Raw genomic sequence first — 21,883 nt, 5'->3', positions numbered from 1 at the left:
TTTCCTAGTTGTTCTTTTTAATATAACACTACTTATCTATTCCTGCATGCAAAGGACACTCAAACCAATGCAAATGTACAAATTTAACAGAAGCACATCGCTGCACTAGCTTTAGATTCTTGTATCATCCTAAACAACAAAGAATGAAACTAAAACAGAAACCTCGAAATCAAGAAGTGTCATAATTAGGGCATTACAGACCTTAATTGTTTTTTCTTTAAGTCTTCTTTAAGACCAAAGGTTAAATCCACATACAGTACCACGTCTTTAAGGCATGAAATCCAGAATTTGCCTAAGTAGTTGTTTTTTAAATTGAGTCTTCCACGGGACTGAACTTCTCTGCTCGTTGATGCTGCAAGGTAACATGTATCTTTACATTACACATGGGTAATATAGACCCGGAAAAGAACAAAATGACAAGTACAAGAGATGGTATGTTCCCAGATTTGATACTATACAGCTGTGAAACCAGCGGACACCACAGACTAAATAGAATGATCAACATCTGATGCTTCAGCTCTGTTGAACTGGACATTTAAACAGAAGTCGGATTAGGAGCCGCTCCCACATCCCAAGTCATAGATCAAAAAAACCAGACTTCAGCTAAGACGGATACAACAGCCAGTTCTCCCACAGGACATCTTTCCATTGCTGTACCATCATATTTACTTTTTTTTCTTTTACACACACCTTCCAACTAATTCAGCAAATGAGGCAAGATCTTCAAATATTTAGTCAGAGACTGAAGGCGAGAAGCCAAAGGGAAAAAAGTTTAATTAAAGACAACTACGTCCATGAAAATTAAGATTAACTTATGCATTTTCAGAGCGCTTTGACAGACTAATAAGGGGCTTTATTTCTTGAAAGCACGTGGCGCAGAACCAAATACCATTTCTCCGCTGTACACAACATGAGACATTGATCCATGTCCCTTTAGGATAAAGAAAGACACCTTGTTCCATAACAGTTGACAGAATACACACAAATCACCTGACTTGGTGGAAAAAGAGGTACTAGTAATTCTTCAGCTCCATGTCCCTACCACCATTGCAGTGTCATTCACTTTAGGCCCGAGCACAGCCTTACTGTGTACAAACTGTATTTTGTTCCTGTCTCAGACGAAGCTCTGGTCAGCAGATGCAATACAAGGAGACCTCAAAAAGACTTTTCCAAAAATAAACATCTGAACTACTGGAGTCTGTAAATCCTGGCAATCTGCTCGTAACTCAGACAGATCTGGCAAAAGATGTACAATGCCCTTTCCAATTCAAAGTGCACACAGCTAAAGTACTAATACTTCTTAAATTTTAAAAAAGAAAACGAAAAGGAGAAGCTTTCCACATCCTCTCCCTTGTCAAACTGCCAAGACTCTGGATCAGGCTGTCTCCTTGAGGGCAGAGTACCATTACGGAAAATTTAAGCCCAAGGAGTTAATTTGGTAATAGTCCAAAGCAACCAAAACTGACTACAACTGATTCTGCAACCTTAACAGCTGTTGATGATCTTCCTAAAGCGTACTTTTATACTGTGCGTTTCTTCAAGAAGTTGTTTTGGCATACACTTTAATTACTGTTTACTGACCAGTGATTAAGATTATGAACTTGTGCTGCTTTATTGACCAAGTTGGGTACAACAATTTAAGCATCATTCTATCCCCTCCCCGCCCCCCGAATCCAGTTGTAGATTTGTTAGAGTTTAAAATTCACATTAACCACAAATTCATACAATCAACATCAGGCAGTGTGTTAATTTGGTTGGAACAGACAACTCCACTGTCTCCCTTCTCAGAACATGCAGGGAGAATCGCCTTTACGTGGCAAGTCTCACGGGTTCCATTGCTGGACTTTCTGGCAGCCCTTTTAACGCCAAGTCTTTTGCCTAATCACGTCTGTCCCAGAGCACGGGCTGTATGGCCAGGCGCGGTGCATCACCGAGTCAAACCCCCCGACAAAACGCAAAGAGAAGCGGCAGCGCTAGCGCTGCACAACAGGGCTACCGCCGTGCGCCTCCTCCCGGGGGTCCCAGTGCTGGCCCAGTATCTGTCCAGCAGTACACGCCAGCCTCGACTGGACTCAGGTAATAAGCTGCGTGACCTTTCGCCAGCTGCCGGCAAAAGCGCACGAGTAGCTTTACCGAGACCAGGGAAAACTGCAGCATAGTACAAAACAGTATGAAAGTGTTAACATTCCGTATTGAAGAGAAATTGCATGAGTTTTAAAACAAGGGCTTAAGATTACTGATGCCTCCAGAGTCTGTCGTCTGATTTAGTCATTTAAGAAATAATTACATCACTAATGTAAACAATATAAACATACCAAAAACTAAGTATGATTTAAATACATTTTGATGGTACAAAAGAAAAACCTGAAGGTGTCTGTACAGTTTTTACAACGTGGGAATCGCCAATGTATTTACAACATGAAAGGGCAAATACCATTTTTGTGCAGAGTAAAATTATCTGAAATAATGTCAATATAAAAAACAATATCTAGCGGTGTGAGGCACTCCTAAACATGGTGGTATTAACCATGCTTTCCTTTGGTACAAGTCCCATCGCTTGGAGAGCCGCAGTTGCTGCTGTGGCTTTAGCATGCTTCTTGTTAAGGCTGGCAAAAGTAGGCCTGTATTCATTTCCATTCACTCTCACCTGTTCATGAAAGAGGGGAAGGGGAAAAAAAGTGTTAGAAAGTGCCTCTTCCCTTCTGTCTCAAGCCAGCACTATATCGCTCCTTTGAGCACATTCTCTGCGTAATTCTGTTGTACGGGTAGACAAAATCCGCTTCTGGTCTATAAACACAACCATTTACAAGTAGTAACGGTGCTAATACAAATTACTACATGAAAAAGCAAGCCCACATAAATAACAAATAACAAAAATAACTAAATCTTGCTCACCACCTTTACAACAGTAAGACTTAACACCACACCTGCAAGTAAAGAGCAAGAATATGATACCACATAGGCTAGTAGTTTTAGTAACAAGTGGAATAGTGTGTTTCTTGACGGACTGACAGGTCAACGTCAGAGATCTGTTTTGGCCTTTACAGAAACCAGACTCTGAGATCTTAGCATGGAGGCACTGCTTAGTAGTACTCAGCCACCTCTGGAATACATAGACAGGTTAATTAAATCACCTTTTAACAGAGAAACCAACAGCAAAACGCACCTTAAAGATAAAATGTTTGCGATGATCAGGCCCACTATCATCCACCAACACAAATTCAGGTGGTGTCCATCTTCTTTTGTTACAGATCTCCATCAACGCAGAAACTGGGTGTTTACCTTAAAGATAAAATGTATTTGAAATTTCAATGATGCTATCAAAGCAATCATTTAAAAAGAGCTTTTTTTATAGACAAGTAAGAATCTTACCTGAAAGATCCTTCATCACAACATAATGTCCAGATCTTTTCTGTGCCTTCTCTCCCACAGCAACAAGCCCTAAACAAAACACAATAAAGTTTACATTTACGATTCCCACACAATTTCTGTATTCTCACCAGTAAAGCAGTAACACGTATCAGAGGTGATGAAACCCAGTGACAACGTACAACTGTCTTTTCAGAATTCTTTCACACCTCCCTTTCATCCAGCATTTTTCTCCCTCCAGACTACACAGAACATTCTTCTCAACTGCTCTAGTAAGGCTCTTAACACACCAGCTAGTAGAAAACTTTGAGTAGTGTTATGCAAGTCAATGAAAACCTGGTTTTCCATGCTCTCTTTAGAGAACAAGAGGTAAACTTAAAAACATACTCTCGTTCGGGATCTGTTTTGTGTAACCCAGAAGACATCCACTATCTTGACAGTTTGCCTCTAACAAACTAAGCATTTGAAATATTTCCATTAAACAGTAGGCAGCGTACATCATATGTCCTTTTATGATACAAATAACGCACTGGTGTTCTTACAACATGCGCTCTCTTTATTTAAAGGTATTCAAATATCTACCCTTTATGTGAAAGTTCACAGCCCAATTCCTGTGATTTCAATCACACCTGAATATAAAGCAGCAGAAAGGGAGGCATCTGAGCCCCAAGGCAATACAAAGAGTACAAGTTCTAGTGGAAGTCACTGTGAAACAGGGAAGCCAAACATTTTTCTTTTTAAATTCTTACAAGAGTAAGAAATAAAATGTAACAATTGCCAAAAACCTATCAAATGCCAGTAACCATGCCATCCATGCTTATGAAGTGACTCAAGTTTCTTTCCATTCATTTTGCCCTTAAATGCATGTAAACAAATTACCTGACCTTTTTTTCAGAATTTCTCTTGACTTCAGTCCTTCGATATTACTTCATTTCTTACCTCAATTTGTTCCTGTTCCTGGCTTTGGTGAATAAATACAGGGGGACACTGCAACTGTCTCCAGTTTCTTCCTGTTCCTTCAGCTTTTTTTTGGCTGGCATTTTTTGTTTTGCTTTAGAAGAAAATCCTTCCCTCCTTACCAGATTTTTGTCCTAATATTCATGCAGCTCCTAAGTAGGGACTTTTCAAGTGGCACGAAACCCTCACAGATTACAACCATTGAAACAACATTTCTTCTTCTGTACAGCTGTTTACATCCAAAATAACAGAATATTTCCACCAAATAAAAAAACCTCTTTTGTCATTCTCCTCATTACTGCTGTGTCTCCCTCACTTTAAGCCACTGACACCCGTCTTCAACATCTTGTCCCTGGCACCTCAAGAGGGATTTCACAAAAGCTGCAAGAGATTCCAACAAGCTCTGCTGATGGACCAAGCTTCTCTGAACACTGACAACCAACAATTTACTGGCTGACAGCAAAGTTCAAGAAGGCTTTGGTTTCAATACTATCTGTGAGAGAACTACAGATCTCACTCAAGGCCTGGAAAAAATAGGGTCTAAGGAAAGCTACGGCAAAAGCAGGCAACCTTCTGGTTCATGTCTTAGTGTAGCCTCCTGAGTAACTCCTTAGCAAACTGCTTGTTCCTGTATCTAGAAATAATGTCTTATTTGGGGGATATATTCTAAAATGTGCTAAAAACACCTTATAAAATAAAAATGGGTTACTTAATAACAGAAAGACTACTTTTAAAAATTTCAGACTTTTCTTTAGACGTCTACACAAACCTTTAAAAAAAAAAAGAGACTTTTTATACATTTAAACATCAAAGACCACTAATGTTTGAAGATTTTCAGCTACTCATCATAAATGTATAACCACTGTTCAGTTGCTTCTTTGCAAAGCATGGCATATGCTGCCTCTTCACAATGCAAGGTGTCATCCCGTATTATAGACTTGGTTGGCTCAACATTAGACAGTATTCTTTATCAACACAGAACACCTTTAGATGTTTTTGTGGAAATATCACGTACGATTGCATACATTATAATAATGAATTATTTTAAAACCGTGAAATAAAAGCAAGGCCCAACCATCACTAAGGTTATCAGTATTTTCAGATGAATCTATCACATGACAGGAAGAGGCATCCTTAACTCCATCCAGCATTTTAAAATGTTACTGAAGACTGAGCGTTTGGAAGCAGAGAAAGCAAACTATCTGTTACAGAACACCCAGCACCATGAGGACCTGATCCTGTCTCAGGCCTTAATGCTTGCAACTTCGGTATCAAATTCTGCAGGCATTAAGGAAATTTATACTGGAAATCACCTGAGGATCCTGTGGCATACTTATAGTACTGGAAACTTGAGCTGCACCACAGCTGTGTATCATCAAAATGTTTTTCGTGTTCAAAATGTTCACAGGCTGTGCAGCAATACTGCCTCTTTCCTACTGCATAACAAGAAGTAAGCAACGTAACAAACAGAGCTAACTCTTGCCTCACCACAAAAATCCATCACTACGTTAATGAGGCTGCCTGAGAAAATACCACTGAAACTGACTAGTTGCAATTTCTTCCTTCTGACTGATATTAATCAACCTAAATGGAAGGAACTCTTATCAGCAGTGAGAACTTCACAAGACAACATCTACACAGATCACAGGAGCTAAGTAACACTAACAAAATACTTTTCAAATATTTTCTTGGCAAGCCCTCTGTCACCACGTATCTTTTTTTTCTCTCCTTTCTTTAAAAGTAACGATGCGCAGAAGAAAAACAGCTGAAAAGAAAGCTCAGTCATTGTTTGTAGAAAATGAAGATGCCTGGATTATAGTGTTCTGTACTTTTGAGACTGTTGCACTTCTCTATTTAGAAAATTGTATTATGCTTGCTAGAAGGTCTTTACAATTTAGAAAACAATGGATATTTTCATAATGCAGGCTTGCTTTCTCATTTTCTACCTCTTTGCACTTTTAATTACTAATGTTTAAATTATGTTTTCACAGCAAGCTTGGTCACTTGAGCAGTACTGTACTATCATCTCTGTATTGAGAACTAGCCATTTTGACACTTCAAGGTTCCTCCAACTCTAACAGCATGTCTGTGAATAAACTTCAAAACATTTGCATTTATATGCTGTTTTTCCTTCGGAGCTCAATTATGAGCAATGACAAAAGCTAACACAAACCCATAACTCAAATTATTTCCATGCTTTAGTATAAGATGTGATCTATTTAATATATTAAAGGTTCTCAGTTAAAAAAAATACTTAGGAGAACAACAGCAAAAAAAATTGTTTTCCTGCAGTCAGTGTTACATTGCTTATTTTGGTAACATGCATCATAGAACAATTAAATCATAAATCTTGACTGCTGAAGTTCTGCATCTTACATTTTAAATGGTTACAACTTGTATAGGTATTTCAGATGAAAAATGTTCATAAACATTCACTTCAAAAACAGGACTCTTGCTGAGTATGCTGGGGAGATGGCAAATCATACAAACCACACTACCAGCCAGCTTAAGCAGCTGCACATGCTGCCTACAAATAAAAGGACAGTTCTTTTGAATCCAATGAGACAAGTGCAACAGTTCTCCACCTGTGGCCATGGACTACATAAAGAAGAGGAAGAAAGACTGCTAAAGCCATCTTTGAAAACAAGCAGGGAAACATAACTAAGCGGAGGTGGCTGCAGGAGGATCAGACAAGGGGATGGAACAGCAGAGAGATCAGACAGATGAAAAAGGAAGCAAAACCCACTTGGACAACCTGAAAACATCAGTATGGACAGTCTACTCCTGTCAGGCCTTCAGCTGGAAGGCAGCAGTAACTCAACTCTGTAGCTCTCACCTCTGTCCTTCAGCCCCGTTTAAAAGTGACCAAACTATACAATCTTCTATCCTGCCCCATTCCTGTAACAGCTGTTTTCTCTGGACCAACCACAATAGCTTTTCTCTGAACAATCACAAGGGCACAATTAATTTTCCTGTCCAAGCCTTCTCCATACATCCAACTGAAGCACACCACTAATTCAACAACACCAGAGAGGCACTTTTTTAAATGGAAGGTGAAGGTTAGGGAAAGTTAAAGAACACCTGGCAGAGTTCACAGGCAGAAGGACACAGCCTATATATGTAATCTGAGGCCTGAAAAACAGTACCAAAATCATCCACATAATTCTGTTAATTTTTACAGTGAAGCTGCAGCCAGGAAAAGCTTCCTATTTCGAAGTTAATTTGCCTGTCTCCAAAACAGAGATGAGACGTTTACACTGCCGTTTCAGGAAAGGCTTACCTTTTCGATCTGTCTTAAAATCGACCATAATAGGCTCAACGCTGCCCTCTTTGTTTTTTCCAAGCCCTTCTCCTTCTCTCCAGCCCATTTTTCTCATCAGCTGAGCTCCCATTCCTCCAGTTACAGGGGCTGCTCTTAAGAACTGATCCTATCCAGAAAAAGAGAAGTAAAACAAGTCCTGAAGTTAGCACTGGGATTTTAAAAAATAAGTGGATGCTTCCATAAAAATGTTTCTAACAACTTTTCACAGACTCAATTCAAAATAATACACCTCGGCTTTATATTCATTAACATTTTGTATAAACCAGAATTCACGCAGACACAAGACACAAATCAGGATTTTCAAAAAAGAACAACTTAAGAAAATTCTAATGCAATCCAAAAGTGGCAAGTGACCCGTTTCAGACATATGTATTTAATAAAACGATAACCGTCCAGTTTTAAACACGCTACTTTGGTTCCAATGCATCTCTTCTCATCTTGTGAAAGGAGGCAGTGTTAACTGTTTAACTGGCAACATGTGTGCCAAGTGTACCTAGTTATTGAACAAAATACAAGGACATTTAGTAATGACATTCACGTAGTGTTTAGGCATATTTTAAATTAAAAAAAAAAAGAAAAGTTTCCCCACTTTATTACACAGCAGTTGCACATTCTACTCTGAAAATCCACATGAAACATTTTTATTTAAAGGAAAAAAAGGCGCTTAGCCACACAGTTTAGCAGCAGTAGTCTTCGCATTCTTTCAAATCATCATTAACATAATAGTTGTTAAATGGTGAAAGCTTACAAACAGAAATTTTTTAAATCTGTTTTGATGTAAAGAACTTTAAAAACTCCTTAAATGTTTACGTACCTAGGCCTCGATGGCCGCAGTGTTGTGAATAGTAGGGCTGGCATTGACCGTGGCAAGAAGGCAGCTACAAGGATTTGACCCTGAAACAAGTTTCCATATAGAGGGGTGAAAGTTCACAGGTTATTCTGTGAACTATCATCTCTCTTCTGCCCCCCCGCTGACCCAAGTAAGTAAGTCAATCATTTCCATCACAGCAAAGAATTGCTTGCCTTAAAATATACAAGTTTACACACCGGCACTGATAAGTCCATCAGTTATTTCGCATAGTAGGTTAGCTGACACAATGCCTAGTATTTTTGTGAAAATTTTACTCACTATCAGAGCAAACAGAACTTTCTTTTTCTTTGAGCTGTGTTTGCAAAAGTGTTTCCCAGATTTGGACAAAGGATAGGTCCTTGGTTTTTTGATTTGTATGTAAACAAAATCAGAAGTCTTACTTTTACAAAGACTAAGGATAATGTATTTTTACGGGGATTTCAAATTGGCAACTGACACACACTAATGATGTGTGTGTGTAATTCCCACTATACGTGGCGTCAAAAAAAATTTTTAAGAATTGCTGAAGATTGTGGCAGGACTTCTCCAAATATTTACCTATGAAACAGTAAATACCTATCAATCATGCAACTGGATACTGCATTTAATCACAAAGTGCTCTGATGGAAGAGTAGAGAGGCTAAGTGCATCTCTCCTGTCCAACATCTTTCTGACTGGTGCAGACCATGCAGTGTGTGTGTGTACACAGAGACAATCAGTTTCCTCGGTAAGAGCTGCCTCCATCTATACACCTAGAATGGCTTTTACTTACTTCCATTTTCATCCTCCCTTCTCTTTCCCAGGAACCTCTCACAAGAAAAGGGCAACCATTCCGAGAATGATACAAACCCCAGTCAATGTCACCCTGGGTTCCGATTCCTCTTTTGTACCTAGTTTGCAATGATAGAATTTCCAACATAAACATCTGTTTCACTATCGCCAGCGTATAATCAGTTCACAAATGACAGAGTGCAATTTCTTGATGAGGTCATTTTAATGTCACATAGCTTTCTCATCACACCTGTAAATGTACTGATTTGGGGTTTAGGAGTGGTGTAGAAAGAACAGAATCAAAATATTGCTATTCATAGTTAAAAATTAAAGCCTCAAGTTCCTGTATAGAAATTATCAGATCCTGAACAAATTCCAAATACTGGAAATAAAAAAAAAAGAATTCTCAATTCCAATGTGCAGCTTATTAGAAACATCTCTTCTAAAGTGTGAATTCAGAATTCTATCTATAGCAGGAATTTTTTGCACTACGCTGACTCTTCAATGCTTACAACAGAACCAAGGCAACAAGAGATTAGAAAAAGAAGTTTTGTTTCATTATAGAATAGCTGTACTTGTGCATCATACTAGAAGGGTAAATAGTAATTTGGGTACCAATATGAAAGTAGCCAGGACAAGTTTGTTTTTAATTCAATTCACTGAAGAAGCAAAGGCACACAGCAGGAGAAAAAGCTCTTTCAGTTTTTGGGGTTGTGTGTTTGTTTGTTTTTAAATAGTAACCCAAATATAAATCTCTAACGTCACCTCTACAATTATATTCTCTTTAACTATTTTTTTTATAATTTAATGACAGACAACTTCACTCAGCCCATGATTTAGTAGAGTACGGGTAAAAACTAGTGCTGTGTTTGTAATTACATTTGAAATGTAAAAATAGTAGAAACGTTAATGAGAGCAGGCAAGCCACATATGCATTTCTTTTCAATTTTAAAAATCACAAAAGGCCAAGTCACACGAAACTATTTAGCAGGTGTGCACCCTTGCAGATCTGGCTCATAAGGAGGATATCAAATTGAAAAGTATGCAATACCCAGCTAAGTATTTGGTTACTGTTGTTGAAATTAACTAATTATTTAGAAAACAATTGTTCTTTTTCGTTCACTAATCCCAATTTGAGTAAGTCTGCATAAAAGTTCAGTATAATTTTTCTCGTCTTTTGATCTCTGAATTTCATGAAAGGTCAGCCAAGTAAAGCACACTTCCATTCTGCCAGCAGATGGAGACAACTAATAAGCCACATTCTCATGTCAACACTTCTTTGAAAAGGTGACTAGAGAGTAAAATCTGATCACTTAAGCAGGGTTTTTTTTAGTAATTTTAATTTAAAATATTCCTCTTTTAAAGCTATGTTAGGACAACAAATTTTGGGGGACATGAATGCCTGAATTAGCACTTAAGGACTTAAACAAGCAAACAAAAAAAAAAAATCACTTCTGAAATATGGTATTACACATTGGGAATTTTTTCTGAAACACAGGTCAGAGAGTCATCGTTGTTTAAGTGCGACAACTGTCTTGGGGAAAAGGTTCAAGATTGAGCTGAACTATCTATAAAACAATACTTGTAACATCCAAAATATAAAAGCCATAATTACTTGAGAGATCTTAAAATACATCATCAATTTCTGCTCTCTGAAAATACTTATTCCTTCTCACAATGCTAACATGGCACTAAAAACAAGTTCTGTCAGAAGGAAGGTTTATTTCTTTTGAGCAATAATTTATTAAGCAAAGGACAACAAAGTCCTAAAGGTACTCAGTAGACGGTTTCAGCTACAGGACAATGGGCTGTCTTAAAGATCACTTTTAGACTAACTCCAAAGAAAATTTCTCTGTATCAAGTACTAGGAACAAGCATCTGTCTTTGGCAAAACTTTTGCAAAGTAGCTGAGTTTTCCATTAAATAAACTGGCACTTTTAGCAGCTGGCAAATTCTTTCCCCAGCACAAAATGAAAAATATCTTTCTAAAGAATCCCATCAAATGCCTTACAAAAACTACACTCGTAATCAGCGTCAGGATTTCTATTCTCAGCTTTTGCATAAGATCAGTAGAAAGTAAGCCAAAGATGGCTTGGAAAAACAAACAAACACCCACACCATATCTTGAGGACTGAACAGGGAGTCAGTCCAACATAACTAGCATGTAGTTGCTTTGCCTTGCTATGTGACATTTCCAAGGAAAGCTCATTGTGTCATATAATGCAATAAGAATACAATAATGGTGGTAAGCAGTCCTGTTAGAAGGTCAGCAGTCCTTGTGCAAGTAATATCACAAAATTCAGTTCCACCTCCATCACTAGTCTGAGTTTGATTCATCTGCTATGACTGTGGAAGAATGAAAAGAAATGCTTTAACTTTTCAGAACTTCCTACACAAAGCAGAGCATTCTAATGGCCACAGTAAAACTGCTTCTCGTGCTTTAGCAGATCCCAAGCATTAACCTATGCGTGTAAAACACTGCAGGAACCTTGTTTTGGAGAGCAAGCTCAGGCTCTAGAATTACGTTGATAAACAAGTGGTAAGTCTGGGAAAGTCTGAGTAAGTAGACCTCAACAGAATTTGCCTGGAAAAAAATATTTGACCACTTCTTCCAATTTAACACTTATTCAGCAACATAATATATTTGTAAGAAAAAGAAAAAAAGAGCAGCAACCTCCAGAAGAAGCAAGTCATATTTGTGAACTGATTACACCTATGATGATAAACTGAAACAGAAACCACTTTTCAAATTAAAAAGATAATGTTGTTCATAAAGCTGTTTTAATCATACAAGAAACCTAACAACATATTATTTGTTTATGAATACTGCTCAGAACCTTACGCATGAACATAATGAACTAGAACATTACTTAGAAAAACAAATGATACTTCTACTTGGTATGTCGATCATTCAAGTATGCCACATTAACCACTTCGGTAGCTAATTCCCTCAAAACTTTATTGCTATAGAATTGAAGTTGCAGGCACATTTTGGTTTGAGTACATATTACCTCTCCAGAGTCATTTTTACAGTACAAAATAAAAGCACAAATCCAAGAAATGCAAAGTGAAGACACCACTTATCAAACAAATTCCCCAAGTATTTTTTTCTCCCCTCCTAACACGGCTCTTCTGTTTTGTTACAATCTATCTGGTTTTGAGATTATCTCCCACAAGCACAAACTCTGCAGATGTTGTAATTACTTGTTTAATGATACACAAATAACTATCTGACATAGGCTCTGTTTCTGCTGAAAGGTGCACGTCCACAAGTCCTCTTACAGCAATCACTTACAGCAATCTACCAACCAAAATGCCTTCAGTAAACCACATCTTCAGTCAGAAACATGCATTAATTTCCACACACAACACACCCCCAGAAATTCCACAGCCCTACTAGCAAGATGAAAAATTTACAAATACTAGGGGTTTTTAATATTAAAATGCATTTTCCTTAGGCCAAAAAGAGGAGTACAAGTCTGACTTCCCAGTGCTACACTGCATAATTAACAGGAACTAAGTTACACAATTTCAAGAGCTTAAGTAAAATACAACCCGTACTTTGCATTTCATGGTTGGTTTGCATTCATGTCACTGAGAAAGATAACATGCATTCATAACCTGTTATCCCTACTTCACTTTTTTTCTGTGAAATCATTCTCTAACCACAGATGTAACTCCACATTAAGTTCTTCAAACCTAAGTTTTATGAAGGCTTTCACAGGACCCACCATTCCTAAAACAAAAACCAAGGTGAGTCTTGTGCAGCCCCTAATATATTTTGTAGAGGGCGCATGACCATAACTACTTGTCATCTCATGAGTTGATGGCAATGTGCTTGCAAATATGGAACCTGGAAAGAGCAAAAGAAGTCAAGCTGAGGAATGCCAGAGCAGGAAAGAGGACTGTATCCTCATCTTCTTCACCCAAAAACTCTTCTTGTTTCCAGTAGCAGCCTCCTTTCCAACAAACCACATGATGCTTGCAAGGGAGGACGCCCACTACTGCAAACCACTACATTTTTGCAGCTATGGGAAGGACAGAAGTGCTGCTGCTGACTCGCTCTTTCTAGATTCAACAAAAGGGTCAAACACGCTTCTACTACTCACAGCAGTCTTGTCCACAAGCCAGAGACCAGACTCTCCTCTCATTTTCTTTCTATAAAGCATTTTGTTGGGTTTTTGTTTTGTTTATTGGTTTTTGAAGTAGGTCACAGTGTGAAAACCAAGGGAAGAAGGCACTTGTCTTCTCCACTTAATTTCTGTTAGCAAACAGCCCTGTTACTGGAAGGCACAGAAGAGCACCACAGAACCTTGAGGAATGACAATGGGATGAGGAGGCTTGGGAAAGAGATGATCAGAGATGTTCCCTTTTCCCTCGCCCTGGGAATCCATTCAAGGTGTGCAGAAACTTAGATCCATCCTAGGCTTGCTGATCTCTTTCACAAGCCTTGTGGTGGAAATGCTCTCCTTTTCTCACCAATATATCGCTGAGGAGTTCTTTATATTCCTAAACTCCTCTGCCGGGTACAGGTGTAATCAAAGCTGACATTTTGTTACAATCTCAAAAGTTACTAATTGTTGAAATAAGACTTGATTATCTATGCTCTGTATTAATACTGAGAAGAGCCAAAAGATTCCCATCTAGCAAGTAACCTCTACCTCTTTGTTGCCTGGCTCTTGGTATTGCTTGACCATATAAAGCAGGAAAACAAGTTAGCGAATCTTGGCAAAAGTATTTCTGGTTTTAGGATGTTGTAATTCCAGATTTTTGTGTTCAGTTTACACCAAGTTTTATGGAAAATTCTACCTAAGCTTCAAATCTAACCTACCAGTTGAAGGTTGTCTTAACACTGTGTTCTCAAAGGATAAGCAGATACAGCATATACTCAACTAAGTGACTTCCAAGACTGACCACCATAATGAGTTATCCTTCCTGCCTGAAAGGTAGATATTGCTTGAATTCCTCAGTTCTACTTCTTGAAAGAGAACCAGTTCAGTATTTATTTTCAAAGATGAGGCATGAATTATTAAACTTATAAAACGCATGTATCTATGACGCATTGCACCCCCCAAAAAAGCCAGTATAACTCTGCAGTAAGAGGTAACTATCACTGCAGGATGACATTAAACTTATTAACCCAACTCCAACTTTGGGTTTAATGCTCCAAATCTTTGGCTCCCAGAAAGTGCTGGTGACACAAAGAGAAGAGGCAAAGTAGCAGCCAGACAGAACCAAGTCAAACAAAAGAGCAGTTTGGGACTTGGTTCACTGAAGCTGATGCTAAAACATCATTGACTTCAATAACATCAGGATCAAACCTTGCCATATCTGTCCCAATCCCATTAAAGTAGTGATGGACCTACCAATGCAGCCACACCAATATCATGAAAGTCATTACAGTGTAAGGTAACAGTATATATGAACCAATCTGACTCAAATACCAGACGCAGACCTTATTGAAGTACTCTATGTCATGAGCAACACCTTAATGCACAACAAAATGGACACAGCAGCAAGTATCTAAATTGATCAAAGACAACAATTTAACTCAACCTGTTGTATTTGACACATGCATTACCATAGGTTTTTAAGGCACATTTTCTGCATTTTTTGATACTTCCACTGCTGTTTAAAATGTGATAGTTAGGTAAGTATGTCTGCATAACTTCTACCTTTCTAATCCATGCTTGGGGACCACTGTTGGTCAGCTCATCCGAGGACAGAATCTGTGCTCCAGTACTTCCTGTGAATTGGCCAGGTATGGAGTTTGATTGAGCCCAGGCGTCAATCTACAAAATAAAAATCAACTGTAACACCAAAATAAAAATGTGTTCATTTTTCCTTTGCAATTCTCTAATTTTCCTCTATTTTCATCATGATTCCTCAGTTATGTTTAGTGCTGTGTTCATGAACGCTCATTTGTACGAAGATGCTCCAAAAACCTAAGCATCTTTGGACGTCTGAGCTCAAAGTCTAGCAGGTTCATGGTTTGCTTATCCTCAAAACCAGTGTTACAAAATGCAAAATAAAGGCAGAATTTCTAAACCTGTGCCAATAAACTGGGCTTCTAAAAACCTGTACTTAAATATGTAAGAAATATCAGCTGGTATGAGGGGTAAACATTTACTTCAAGTTCATCAAAATGCTGATAAAAAACGGCAACGTACCTGTTCCTGTGCGCGATTCAACATGCACATGGCGTCTAAATCAAATGCATTTTCATTAAGCCTTTTCTGAGCCAGCGCTCGATCATTCATAGCTGCAGTTATGTCCACACCCTAGGAAGAAAAGGATTATTTTTAAAAATACATCGGACCACGATAACATCCACTTGATTTGGAAAAAGCTGTTGTAGAATAAATGCTACAAAAACTACAGCAGTGTTTTACACAATGAACAGTTGGTTTGACATATAAATAGGCAATGTGAAAAAAATCTCAGACTACTTGTTAAGTATATACAATATGGGCTTTCCTAAACAAATATTCAACTTCAGATTTTGTTTAACACCGTGTACAAACAAAATATCACAATAATTATTTGCAGAGAACTATCTTGGTGACAAAAAGTCCTGGTGTATACTACTTAAAGAGAGAAGCATATTATTGTTCAGTGGACTCTTACTAACCAACAGAATTAAATGTAATGTAAATATGAATTTTAAAAAAAGGCATCAAACAGAGCTATTCACATGAGCACCCTACTATTAAGTCACATTCAAACTTCAAGTTTCATGTATTAAAAAGTTAAAGTAAGAATCACACGGATTCCATGAACTTGAGGTTTAGTGTTTTAAATCTTAATCTTCAGTGTAAAACAGACTTTCATAAAAGTAAAACCAGGCTGGTAGCTCATAAAATTGACGGTTATAGAAAGTATTATTTAGATCTGTGCTGCTGAACTAAAATAAAATTTAAACAAAAACAAATTTGAAACTATCTCACACATGGTAACCAGAATTATGTGGGTAAAAATTATGGTACAAATGAAGAAGCTCAATGCAAACCTCTATGTGCAAAGAAATCAAGAGAAACCCAAAATATTTGGGGATACAAAAATGTAACCAATTATGGCTAGAATACACCTCTTTTGTAAAATTACTTGTGCCTTGTTCTTCAGATGATGGGCATTTTATGGATCATTCTATTTTGAAAGGCGAAGAAGAAGAGTGCTCAGAGACAAGTGAAACTTCTTTGGAGCTGAGCACATGAAGGGGATTGAAAGGGTTGGAACTGTTTGAAGCGCAGAGGAAATCCAATAATCGGAACAGCAGGTAACATATAGACATAAATCAGGTTGATGATTGGCACTTTTTTCCCTGTGTTTTGTTGGGTTTGTTTGTTTTAGTTTTGGCTGTGTTTTTGTTTGGATGGTTTGGTTTTAGGGTGTTTTGTTTGGTGGGGTTTTTCTTCTTGTTTTGGTGCATGTTCGTTTTTTAATTTGTACTACAGAAGATTTGCACCTTTTGTTAGTCATTATCTCATAATCTTAGCCTCTCATACATTACACTACAATAAAGGGCCAGAAGAAGAAACTGAAACGAATTTAAAATTGACCCTGCTGAAGAGAAAAATACCCAAAATCCCTGACACATGGCCCAGGTCGAGAATTTAGTCAATATTAAAAAGCAGGAAGAGCCAGGCACACGTCTGCAATTGCATAAAACAGCATAATTATTTTTGTACTCTGGCTATTAAAACTTAGTTTAAGATGGGGGATTTTTTAAAATCGTTTAGGACAAGAAGAATTTCCGTCGGGAAGATCATTACTGAAACATCTGGCACTGACCAAGACAGACTTAAAATCCCAGAAGTCCTATGTGTCTATGAAATTGACTTCAATATTTATTTCCTCAGCTGACAAAAACACAGATCATGAACAAGGCACAAGAAGAATTAAAAGATTTTCTAACAATCACCTAGCATGACAGTCATGTATGTAAAAGAATGCCTGTTTACAATATATACTTTCTTATAAGTTCCCCTTATACAATTAAAATAATTCTTCAATGTTTTGTCTGTGAAACTCGTTCAGGAGAGAAATAAAAGTTATTCTACTCACCAAAAGCTTCAATCCAGCAATACACATAGGCATGCAAGCAGTCCACTGAAACCACATTGGGACCACTCACATACTTAAACATATATGTGTACTTTAGTGCTTTACCGGACTGGGGCCTATTAGTAGATACCCTGGTTAGTTAGAATTCCCACACTTTCCCCACATGGCCAGTCACCATTTTGGAGACCATCATGGCTTTGTTTTATGTCAACACACTCGATGGCAGCTTTGGATCTTGAAAAAAAAATATCTCTGCTTGAAGTACGAAAAGTTGTTATTATTTAGGCAAGTAAAACAGTTTCAAGTTCAGCATGCTATTTTCCACAAGAGCTCTGCCTTTCCAATCCTGACTTTTAATCTTAGTAACATTTTCCCCATGGACACAAGTAACAAATATTGAAGCAAGAAAGAAGAGAGGGACAGTAGAAAGCAGGCATTTTTGACATACTTCATAGGTCCACTGATACACCAAATGCATTTACTCCATATTTAGATCACAACGGCTTCTATGCGTAACGGTCACCTGTGTATATTCCAAACTAAAATACAACACCTCAGCTCTATTCTTTCAGACTTTCAAATATAGATTCTTTCTCATAGGTTTCTCTGGCTTCTAGATATGCTGATACTTCAGAATACTCAAGAATTTTTCGCCATCTCTCCATCTCCTGCTACCACAAACAGCTATATTAAAAAAATAATGTTTTATTAAAACAATTTGTAATATATTAGCAGGGCCATTTCAAGACTGCTTCTTCCCATAACTAAATCTGTTATTTTAATAAAAACATAACAATAAAACCAATTACATATTTTTTAATGTAAATATAGACTTGCATCAGAATCGTCACAATCAGATTTCAAAATCAGCAACAATGAAGGGAGGTAAATGATATGTCAAACTTCCTGAGGATCCAAGTACACTCCCCCACTACCCTACTCCAACAACAAGGGAGTTTATCTGGCGTATTTGCTCCAAGGAAGCCATTTCATCCACAAAGAATCCTTCTAAGTATTTTTAAAAATTAACAGAAAAACATTCTGTTACCTTTCAGACACCCTGGAGAAACATGCAGGAATTCTGTTACTACAAGAGTATTCCTGTATTTCAAAATTAAGGATTGCCAAACCCAAGGGAATTTTAAGTTCTGCTGTCAGCTAATGACCCCTGAAATCACCCTTAACACAAACCAAGTTAAGGTAAGTGCAAATAAAAATATTTATTTACAAAATATAAAAACAGACAATATTGTTACAAGCATTTATAAAGATACACACAACAGTAAGGAAATAAAGTTATGTTTAATATATTTACTCCAATATCAATTTTTACGGCCTTTTCTACACAATCAATACACAAACCATCAGTGCTTAGCTAACGCAATTTGTCAAAGACACAAGCCGAGCATCATTGGCAACGTGATGCAGCTATCAACAAAGCTCGCCTGAAGTATAAGCATATCATTAACCATTTGAAGGACAAGACTTTTTTACCACCTGGTAAAAATACAGCCAAATGTTGGAATAAAATGTTCCTATGCTCCGGACTTTTTATGTATACACTAGTAACTGGGAATGACATTCTGCACAAACATTTCAGAATGTTTGTCTTATTAGTGGTTCATGACAAAGACCAAACAGCAGTTATCATCTGCACTGAGGGAACAATGAACTGGATGCCTGACCTTCAAACTCTGAGGTACACCCATGAAAATGTCTGTTGAATTAATTATATTCACTGTGCTTCTAGTTCTGTAGAAGACACAGAAGAAAATACCTTCTGTGCTTCAGGAATTGAATTGTACAACATCATAAAGTTTTTGAAAAACAAAGTGCACCAAATGGAAAGATTGTTTCATCAGAAACTGATGCCAAGGCTTTTTCATTTATTTGCTTTAAAAAGTGTGAGGACAAGTCTTCAGATGGAATGAGGTTAACATCGACTTGAAAGAATTTACATCTGTTTTAAATATTTAATTTACTTAATTACAAAGACCCCATAAAATATCATTTTGAAGACATTTCAAGGGGAAAAACATGTCTTTTTTTAATTACACATACAATTACATTTTTCTTTGGAAGGCCACATGGAAGACAACTATGCAAGAAAATGTGACTGTAAAGCTAAAAAATTATTAGATACATCCAGATGAAACAGCAGTTTTAGAAACTACTTTCAAATCTATTTTTAATGGATTGCCTTTCAATGTAATGTTATTGCTTTAAGATTGACAGGACAATTTTAATTATTGTTGAATTTATAATTACGGAAGTCTCAACTTAGCGTTATTAACCTTTTCAAGAAACTGGACAGGAAACTTGCTTTTCATCTTCAAGCAAAAGTTTAAATTCTATCGAGACAACAAAGTCACTAGTTGACAAAAGTGCACAGTATGGGTACAGGTTGCTTTCATCATTGCACACGCAAGCAACTAAATTTGAAGACCGCAGCTGTTCAGGTATTAGCTTATTGAAGTGTTAGATACTACCTACTTAAGTGGTTTTTGTTTGGTTTTTTGTTTGTTTGGTTTTTTGGTTTTCTTCACAGACTGCGATTTAGCACCAGACTGACCAGGTAATGGCTTTGGTTTTCTTATATGATAAGCTTTCCTTCCCTTCCTTACCTCAATGGATGGTTTGGGGAAAACATCGTCCTTGCTGTCTTCTTTGCCTTTCTCAACTGGAACCCATTCTCCATAGACACTATCTGCTTCTTTTTTCCTATGTTGAGACCCAGATGACACAGGAAATTCCTTTGACAGGCTGACCTGATTTTTTGGTTGTGGTGGTGGTGCTGGTTTTATGCTGGGAGTCTTAAAGAAATAAAATTAGAAAGAATAAAAACTTGAAAACACAATACCCATAACACGTCTTTAAGAAACAATTTAATGCATACACTTGATATTAACTTTTCATAAAACAGTCATCCTTCTTACCAACATCAAACTGAAATACAGCCCTAAAAACACACAAGTGAGCAACAAACTGGAGTATAAGACAAAACAGCTAGAAGCTAATTTTGCTTAAATCACCTTCAGCAGCCAAAAATACAGAAAGCCTCACTCTTGCAACTAAGCTCCCTGCTTTCCCCACACCCTACCATAAAGAGAACAATCATAATCTGCCACATACGCATTTTGTAACGGAAAGCTCCAAAATAAAAATCCTGGGCAGCAAAAAACATTGGCTGTGATATCCACGTGATGATAAAAGCTCTACATTACTATACATAGAGAAAGCAGTTTTCAACATTTTCTACTTTTTAAAATTTTTTTAACAGCAATATAAATCTTGAAGTAAACTAAGTCTATAAGCTTGTTTTCCTTAGAAAGTATTGCTAATACATTAAGAATCCACAGAAACCTCTGACAGGTTCCTTTTCCAAGAGGCAAGCAGAGTCCAGACAATATTGAGTAAACTCCTGCTATCAAATGAGCACAGATGGGACCAGTAGTAAGACTAGAATCCAGGAAGAATGAAAAGAACAATACCAGAAGTGCCAAAATTGTGGAAAAGAGGCAGAGCAGCCCATAACCACTAAAGAACATTCCTCTTTGGAGCCTGTACACAATCCCAAGGTTTCTTGAGTTCTGTCGTACCAATTTCTAACAGTACGATATAAACTGTAAACCTGTTTCTACCTTACATGTTATGTAAACATGTATTACTGCTCATTTTGTGTCTGCCACAAGGTATATATATTGGTATACAGAAATATAAATGCTATTTATATTTTCACTTGGCATATTAATACTTTCATAGTACTTCATACCCTACAACATCAGAGCATACTTTCAAGGGCATAAAAAAACCCCAAAGATAAAACTGTTAAAAAAAAAATCTAGACTAATTCTAATCCATTCTTTAAAGCATATGAATCCCAGACGCATTTGAAGAAATGCTCCCTCATTTTATTCCTTCCAACCTGTTCATACCCAGGAAGTGCCAATTCTGACAGAGTCAAAAGCAGAGCCCAAGGAGGGGGCTTAATGGGACATTCAGACCCTCTTGGTAACAAGCAACATCAGTGACCTTCATTCTTAATACACCATTTACTTCTCTATTTATTGACTAACCTCAAAAATAACAGAAATTCTTTCTCCTTTAGGGAACACTTGAGATCTACCAAAGAAGCAGACATACAAGATTTGCAGTCTGCACAAAGCTGATGGCATAATCTTATTTAAAACACCTCAAAATGCTTTGAGAATTTTGCTAGGTTTTTTTTTTGTTTGTCTTTCAAAGAAAAACAATGCTGTCCCAAAACCACTTCCCAATTCCAATGCTGTTTGTAAATACATATTCATATTTTTGCAATGAAAATGAGAAGTAAAACTGATCCTCCTTACGTTATTTAAGCTTTAAAAACTATAAAGACCTTAAGGAAAAAAAAAGCCATTTCAAAAGACATTTCAATCCTATTATGGGAACTACCATGATTTCATAACTACAGGTAAGATTCTTATTGTAGCAAGAGTACTTTAAACAACATCCCCATGCAATTTCACCAAGATTATCAATCCCTGCTATATTTCTCCAAAATTACTGGC

At 37.3% G+C, this 21,883-nt stretch overlaps 1 protein-coding gene across 5 annotated transcripts in view; it reads right to left on the bottom strand.

The window, feature by feature from the left end:
- Positions 1-21,883, bottom strand: part of SON (SON DNA and RNA binding protein) — a 42,437-nt gene continuing 20,554 nt past the window's right edge. For 3 of the 5 annotated variants that reach the window (XM_065066778.1, XM_065066803.1, XM_065066786.1), the window contains 7 exons: positions 19,958-20,146; positions 15,440-15,550; positions 14,945-15,061; positions 7,607-7,754; positions 3,373-3,441; positions 3,167-3,282; positions 1-2,647 (listed from right to left, as the gene is read on the bottom strand). In XM_065066778.1, the coding sequence (XP_064922850.1) occupies positions 2,489-2,647; positions 3,167-3,282; positions 3,373-3,441; positions 7,607-7,754; positions 14,945-15,061; positions 15,440-15,550; positions 19,958-20,146 (909 nt within the window). In that variant the 3' untranslated portion in view covers positions 1-2,488. Of the gene's footprint in view, positions 2,648-3,166; positions 3,283-3,372; positions 3,442-7,606; positions 7,755-8,462; positions 8,543-9,270; positions 9,389-14,944; positions 15,062-15,439; positions 15,551-19,957; positions 20,147-21,883 lie in introns of all 5 variants that reach the window. The other 2 variants (XR_010473378.1, XR_010473377.1) reach the window with 2 other exon arrangements.

Source organism: Columba livia, chromosome 1 (genome assembly GCF_036013475.1).
Source record: "Columba livia isolate bColLiv1 breed racing homer chromosome 1, bColLiv1.pat.W.v2, whole genome shotgun sequence".
NCBI classification, from domain to species: domain Eukaryota; kingdom Metazoa; phylum Chordata; class Aves; order Columbiformes; family Columbidae; genus Columba; species Columba livia.
This window is presented reverse-complemented; position numbering and strand designations above follow the sequence as displayed.